General features: G+C 42.2%; 1 protein-coding gene across 3 annotated transcripts; it reads left to right on the forward strand.

Moving 5' to 3' along the window:
• The first annotated feature begins 158 nt into the window (after positions 1–158).
• Positions 159–6,584, forward strand: telo2 (TEL2, telomere maintenance 2, homolog (S. cerevisiae)). 3 transcript variants are annotated; one of them, XM_051066356.1, is made up of 21 exons: positions 161–299; positions 483–927; positions 1,012–1,289; positions 1,372–1,440; positions 1,538–1,685; positions 1,801–1,903; positions 1,985–2,053; positions 2,127–2,268; positions 2,413–2,549; positions 2,691–2,776; positions 3,022–3,135; positions 3,219–3,307; positions 3,398–3,489; positions 3,627–3,743; positions 3,846–3,917; positions 4,033–4,203; positions 4,298–4,389; positions 4,495–4,594; positions 4,883–4,947; positions 5,223–5,338; positions 5,990–6,584. In XM_051066356.1, the coding sequence occupies exons 2-21, from the start codon at positions 587–589 to the stop codon at positions 6,109–6,111; spliced, it is 2,523 nt and encodes an 840-aa protein (XP_050922313.1). In that variant the 5' UTR covers positions 161–299; positions 483–586; the 3' UTR covers positions 6,112–6,584. The 3 variants fall into 3 exon arrangements, with proteins under 3 accessions (XP_018537333.1, XP_050922313.1, XP_018537334.1); XM_018681818.2 differs by having other exon boundaries at positions 553–927; XM_018681817.2 differs by having other exon boundaries at positions 159–927.
• Positions 6,585–7,760: the final 1,176 nt, after the last annotated feature.

Genomic DNA, 7,760 nt, shown 5'->3' on the forward strand with positions numbered 1-7,760 from the left:
TATATATATATATATGTGTGTGTGTGTGTGTGTGTGTGTGTGTTGTTATGACATGACGGACACTTTTAAGTGTTACAAAAAAAACATTGGGCTCTTGAATGCCACACACAGACCGACTGCCCTCGGAACCTTACGTCTCCATTCTTGCTCACCACGAACGTATTTTGACGGAACACTCGTAGATCCAAGCGACACGGCGGGATGTGCTTGACATAAATGATAGTAGAAGCTGGAAATTTCACTCCGAACAGAAATGTTTTAATGTCACAGTAGCTGTAAATTATATCCGCAGTCGCCATGTAAGTTTTTGTCGTTTAATGAAAGTGCTCGGGTGCGTATCAGTTTTGACAGGCTAACAGTTAAAGCTAATTCAGGCGTGTTTAATTTTATGGACAGTTTCTGCATTTTGGAACCTTACTTTATGTATACCGGTGTCTAGTCGTTACAGAATTGGTTGTGAACAGGTTTTTTCTTCTGTGTAGAGATGGATACCTTCTCAGAAACTTCGCTGCTGTTTTGGGGTAAATTGTTCCCCTTAATGTTTTTGTCCAGGAGGTGAAGCCAGCAGATACTGTTACTTTTAAAGATGGAGTCGCTCTCCCCTAACTCTGAGGTCCGTCTAATGCTGGCCCAGTGTTTCCGGACACTCACTACATCCACAGATGATAAAGACATCATTGCTGCTCTTCAAACACTCCACTCTTACTTGGGTGAAGGACCAGACAGCACAACCACTTCAGTTCAGCGAGCTGAGTTCAGGAGAGCTCACTACACCCGCACCCTTCAGTTCCTCCTCAGCAACATCCAGGCGGACTGGTTGCATGGCCTCACAGCAGCCCAGCGAACAGAGTTATGGGATGGCCTCTTCCTCCATGGCCCCCCAGATCAGGCTCTTCTGGTACTGATGGAGGGCATAGGAACACTAAGGTGGGTGCTGCTGGAAGAGGGATGTGAGGCACCTGTTTATAATTGTGTCCATTCATTAATTACTATGTCGTCTCTCTTCTGCAGACCCAGTGCAAATCTTGACCACCTGGTCAGCATCACTGAGAGGTTCCTTCAGAGCGGTCGCCTCGGTGACCTGCTGTGGTCGTACTGTCTGGCCATGGCTCCCTCTGACTCCCCCCAGCTCCGAGAGACTCTGCTGGGGCGTATAGTATCGTTGCCGGACCTCACCGCCAACAGGTTACATCCCAACAACAAGCCCCTCTTTCTTCCTCAGCAGTACTACACGTTACTCGCCACAGAGATGCTCACTGCTCTGGAGCAGACCTGCCAGGCCCTCAAAGGTGAGGCAACATCTGTTCATAAAAATGTATTATGTGTCAGGATAAACTGTCATTTCTCAACTTGTTTATTTGTGTGTGACAGACGGCACAGACTGTTCCTTAACATTTGTGGCTCAGACACTGGGAAAAGTGTGTATCCAGGGGCATAGTGGTGAGTTTATTGGCTGTGAATGTGTACAAAAAATATTGTGCCTTCTCTTGGTTTATGGTGGAAATCAATTGTGACTTTTTTTTATTTATTCCTGTAGACATAGTCCTGGCGGTTATGGCGCCTCGGCTGTCTGCCTGCACATGCTCAGACATGGTGTGGCAGAGGGTTTGCTGGAAGCTGCTGGAGAACATTCCACAGCGATGGATAGAGAGCGTGCTCACTGGACTGGTGCAGGCTGTCAGTGGGTAAGGTTGTGTGCAGTTAAAGTCATATGTATTTGAACAGCCAGCAGTTTATCTGGACTCTGGCTGTCGGTTTTTCTGTAACGTATGATCCAAGTCTCTTGTCTTTTTTTCTCAGGCCTGATGCCTTGGGACGGATTATTGGGAATCTAGTGTTAACAGATAAAAAGGCCCAGTTTGTCATCACTCATAAACTGCTGTTACTACAGTATAAGTATGAGGTAAGAGGACATCTTGCACTGTGACAGGAAACCATATGCGTATCTTGTAAATATCATATGAAGCATATTTTTCTTTCCCAGACTCGAGTCTTAAGAATTGTTCTGGGTTATCTCGCAGCAGACAGAGAGAGAAGGCCACTGCTCATACAGGTGAGTGTACAGTATGTTCAGCAACCTATTGAATTTGTTGATGATTTTTACACATATCCTTGTGTGTTTTCAGGTGTTACGGTCTGTGTCCCAGGCCTGGGCTAACCCCAGTGCAGTGAAACACACACCTCTAGAGCAGCAGCTGTATGTTAGCAAGGCCTTACTGCTGAGTGTGAGTCTGCTGAGAGACTCTGAGCTACAGGAGTTACGCTCAGGTATGATTCTGACAACTTGTGACATCATCCATCCCCAAACCTGAATTAATGGATTTTCACTCAGAAGCAGCAGCAACAGCAGTAATGCGATTATATCTGCTTCACTGAGCTCTCCTCTCACTCATGTGCGCCTCTGTTTCTCAGAGTTACTGCAGTGTATGCTGAGTGGCATGCAGAGCCACCTGGACAGCAGTGTGGTACAGATCAGGCGTGTGGGCATGGTGGTGGGTGAGTGCCTGAGCTCTCGCATGGATATCAACGGAACCAAGCTCAAATTCGAGGTACAGTCAACATGTAAGAAACAGGAAACAATGATGTAGCTTATGATAGCTGCCTAGTCAGCCCAGTTGACTTCATAATATTTGACTTGTACTGTGCCATTGTGAGACCTGTGTCTGAGTTTACACTGTGCTGTCTTGTAGTATGATCAGGATGAGGAAACTCAAGAGCTGCTTTCTCTCATGACTCCTGTCACTAGTGATGAACCAGAGCCTGAGCCTGTGGATGGGTAGGTGTTAAAACATCACTGTAGCTGTTACTTCAAGGTTTGAAAGCTTGACTCGTTCAGTTTAGTTGTAAAGTGATGAGAACACACTGTAAGGTCCCCTCTCATTAATGGTTCTTAGAAGGTGATACGCTCTAAAGGAATCTTGAAGTATCATCCAAAAAAAGGGGGAAATGAGAAATTTATCCATCAGTGTTGCAGACCACAGTGAATGTATTTATTTATTAAATGGCATCTGTCATCTGCAGAGCTGATACTCCTCAAGAAACCGAGGAAGTGACTCCATCTACTCAGAACGTCTCATCTCAAAATAAATCAGGACCTCAACCCCTCAAAACTGATCCAGACTCTGACCTGGATAGGTAAGTACGGTAATATCCTTTAAAGTGTAGGTCATTGGCATTACTGAAGTGTATTTTTAACCTCGAGTCTGTTATTGATCCAGTGATGATGAGCTCACTCCGTATGACATGTCGGGAGATCAGGAGATGAATCAGGCGTCCCCACCTCGTTACCTACGAGACTGTTTGGAAAGTATGGCTCCACAGATCTAATCTCTTTTATACCAAAGTGCTGTGTGACTTGTTCCAACTCCAATATTTACTTATCTCTCAACCCATCCAGCTTTAATATCGTCTGAGGATCCGGTGCGTGTGGAACTCAGTTTGAAAGTTGCTGAGAGTTTGGTGAGGAAGAACGTTTTTGCAGCCAAAGAGGTATAACTGCAATAATAAAATGGTGACAAAAGAACACTGATTTGAATATTTCCAGCAAGTAGATTATTTTGCTTGAAGGTAATATTACAGATCACTTTTCACATTATGATTCATATTTATTTGTTTGCCATTTACAGATCAGTGTCCAGCTGACCAAAGTGCTTCTTCACATGGAGGATAAATACAGCATAAATGGCTTCCTTAGTCTCAGACAGGCAACTATGGTGGCTCTCGCTGCCACTGACTGTATCCCTGTATGATCCTCACACTTCAGTTTCAGCACTGAAACCACAAAGCTTTAATCTCCATTTTCAATTATGTCTTTTTGAACAATGTTTCTATATGTTCTTTGATAGGTGACTCAGTATTTGACCACAGAGTTTTACTCTTTGAACTACAGTCTTCGCCAGCGACTGGATATCTTGGAGGTGAAAACAGCAGCTTCTCTGCTTTTAATAATGGCTGTGTATCTTCACCACATAAATGAACTGATTTGATTTCTTTTGATTTAAAGCCACAAGTGCATTCATTTTGGTTTATTAGGTCCTTGCTCTAGCAGCTCAGGAGCTCTCTCAGCCATTCACTGAAAAGAGAGATCCATCCATCAGCGTTGCTACCAGTGCTGATTTGGCTCCATACCCCGGTGACAACCCAATCCATTGGCGACAAGTAGTAGAGAAGCGCATTCAAAGCAAGACCAAGCGCCTCAGAAAGGTACTTAAAGTAGACAGACATTTTCACCTGCCTATTCAGTATTTGAATGAAGGCTCACTCCTGAGCTCTGCACTGATTTCTCTCATTGCCACAGGGTGCTACACAACCTCCAGCTAAAGCCACCCCTAACCGTTACGCACCTGTTGCTGGACACTTCTTTTTTCCACTGCTCAGGAATTATGACAAGTAAGTGTGTTCTCTTCTGCAAATGTAAAATATTTTACAGTTTTATTTTATGTTTAAGTTCACACCAGACATTTTTAAACATGATATGTAATGTTTTTCTGCTAGACCTCAAGTGACCTTTGACCTGTTGGGCAGCGATCACCTGGTACTTGGAAGGTTGATCCACACTTTAGGCCTCTTCATGCATCTCGCAGTCAACGCACCGGTAGTTTTATCCTTTATTAAATGACCTCAATGCAGAGTTGATATCATTATCGGCCTGCCAGTATTTTAGGTACAGCTGTTGATGCAGTCAAACAGTGCATAAATATGTTTTAAAGGAAAAAAATCTGGAATAGGATTAAATATCCAAGCATCTAGAGACAGGCTGTTTTCAGCCAGAACAGTTTAAGTTCAGATACTGTAGCTTTTAAGTATATATCATGTGTATGTCAATATGTCAGTATATCATTATATTACAATAAGCTAACCCCACATGTTTTTTTGAATTCAGATAGCTGCACAGATGGGTCGTGCTTTGCTGGACTTTGTGTGGGCAGTGCGCTACCATGTTGACCAGTAAGTATAATACATTTCAGTGTTTTTCTCAGTGTAAGTTGATGAAGTGAGTGTGAGTCCGAAGAAGACAGTTGTGACCATTAACAACAGTGTGGTGTAGTATTCCTGCTACTAATCAGGCTTTTTACAATTAACATTAATTATGTAGCTATATGTTTATGGTTGCATCCCTCTCCGAGCAGCATGTTTTGTCACCTGGTCTCTCAAAAAAACAGTGGACATGAACACACTTATTTCAGTCTTGACCTGTAACCTGAAATATGTCTGTGTTAAAGGATGGTGAGACGAGGCGTCCTCTTCGCTGTCTGCTCCGTGTTTCTGAGCATGCCCAGTCAAAACCTGCTGTTGGACCTCAGTGATCAGCTGTTTGAGACCAGAACTTGGTTGGCAGGTAAAAAAGAAAAGAAAAGAAAAGAAAGTAAAATGAGAAACCTATCCTTTTCTTCATGGAACCTGGACATAGAAATAATTAGACTTTAAGGGCTACAGATACATTTCATTAACGTCTCTATGAAGTGAAAGTCAGGCAGAGCGTTAGCTCTAAGTTATTATAGGATGACAATTTCAAACATTTGTATTTAGTCTTATTTGTTACTAATAATAGACTGACCCTAAAACACTTGATTCTTGTAAATGGACTCACACCTGCATAGATTAATTCTGTCAGGGATGTCCCCCTAGTTACACATATCCATGGACACACAAACACACAGAGCACACCCATACACAGCTGGACTGAGCATTTCTGGGAAGTAGATGAGGAACCAGGATGTCCTGTACTATGCAGACTGTCCGTGACGTGATTGGCTCATCAACAGCTGTATTATTATTATGGGTTTTTTTTATTCCTCTGAGGATAAAAGTAGTTTCACATTACATTGAGTGACATGGAGCTGAGGTGCAAAGGGCATTTTTTCCCTCCCACGTAGGATTGTTAATTGTGCAAAGAAAATGCCAGGTTTATGTGCAGTTCTTAAGATGTACATTTTTTTGTTACCACTACTAAGGCTGCTAATCCTTTTATTGTTGTTTATATTCACAGATGTGGCTGAGGGAGACCCTGATGCAGATTGCCGGAGTCTGGCCGTACAGAGTCTGGTGCTGCTGGACAAAAGCCTTAAGAAACAGCTACAAGATCCACAAGCGCTCAGTCTGGAGTCATGATCACAGAATCAAGAATGAACAGTGAAATACTGTATGTCTCTGTGATGTGGGGTGGGCTTCACCTTCCACCTACGCTCTGTTTGTCACAGAGCCTGGAGACCAAAGTTTGGAGGTCGATGGAAATGATGTTCCGGATACTTGTGGGCAGCGGGGCTGGCCTGGCAGTAGTGGATGATCCCGGACACTGAGGGTTGTCCTTTTAGCTCAAGAGCTGCTTGTTGCAGGTGCTGCAGAAAGTTTCTCATATCCTGGAACACATAGTTGACCAGAGGAAAAGGGGGGCACATGTCTTCTCACGCATTTCTTAATGTCTCTCTGTACAACTAAATCATACGCCACCCGCCCACACATTTCAATATTCTGTATTGTTTACATGAACATGTTGTGTATAATTCATGAGTCCAGATAAGATATTGATTGAATGGAGAATAGGGTGCCATTTTTGTCCACCAATAAAATGTGCGTTATGAGGATATCCTTTTCAACCTTTTTTCCTGTACTGGCACTTCTTCTCCATACTGCAGTTGTTTGTTTGCAAAGGACATCCTGTGAATATTCACGTGCATACACGCATTCGCAAATAATAGAAATACTACTACTACTTCCTGTTGTGACATAAATGAAATGCGTTGTTCGTCTGTGTGTTCCCAAACAATGAAATATTTTGAAATATGCAGTTGTTTTTTCTTAGTGGTGGCCTTGACTTGATTACCTTGGCATTTTTCTGTTCTATGAACTTGCCCCTGACTCTTTACCTTTGAGTGAATAAAGCTGAGCGTAGGTAAAGATATAACTTGTACTAAAGGTAATCTTACAACTGATTCTCGCTTAGTAGCAATAGCTTGTACAAATAAGGAAGAAATTTTAATTAAATTTCCAAAATTGTGAGTTTGGTGATACTGAATAATAGGTCAATGAATTTTCTGTCAGATGTTAATTTGTTGATTGAGTTTGTAAATGACATGTAAACAGAGTGATGTGTGTTTTATGATAGACCACCAGATTTTTTTTTTATGTGGTCACATAGCAGTTTAAAACACTGTACAAACTTTGTATAAACCAGGGAACACCAGGGGATGTTAAACCTGTTATTTGCTCCTTTGTTTGTTGGACAGCAAAACAATGAGTGCAGTGTTTTGGAGCCTGTCAGTTTAGATTAATGGATGTGAAATACCTTCACCCAGAACTAATCAGCACCTGAATTAAAAAGAAACATTTAGTTACATCTCAAAAACCATAAAATATAACATCAAATCTGTCAATCTGCATATTACCCATCGTCCTACCTATAAAACTCTTTATATTATATCTACCAACAATAAAGGAATTTGAGCACCATGAAAATTATATTGTGGCATCTTTTATAAGATCATTTCTACGTAAAATGTTTAACTTTACGATACTGCAGAGTCTAAGTTTAATTCGCAAGTCTTCTCCCACCGTCGGCTGTAAGATTTCGCGACAGTAAAGCTCAGTTTCACAGCATTTCTGATGTGTCTACTATAACGACAGAAAAAAAATGTCAATTTAGTTTGCTGGGATTGGACCACAATCTATGGATTGGACTGCTCGATTCAGCGCTAATTTCGACAACAACTCGGGTGACGCTCGTTGTTTTCCGTAACTCCTCCTTCTACCCTTAGAGGTTG

Source organism: Lates calcarifer, linkage group LG23, assembly GCF_001640805.2.
Source record: "Lates calcarifer isolate ASB-BC8 linkage group LG23, TLL_Latcal_v3, whole genome shotgun sequence".
NCBI classification, from domain to species: domain Eukaryota; kingdom Metazoa; phylum Chordata; class Actinopteri; family Centropomidae; genus Lates; species Lates calcarifer.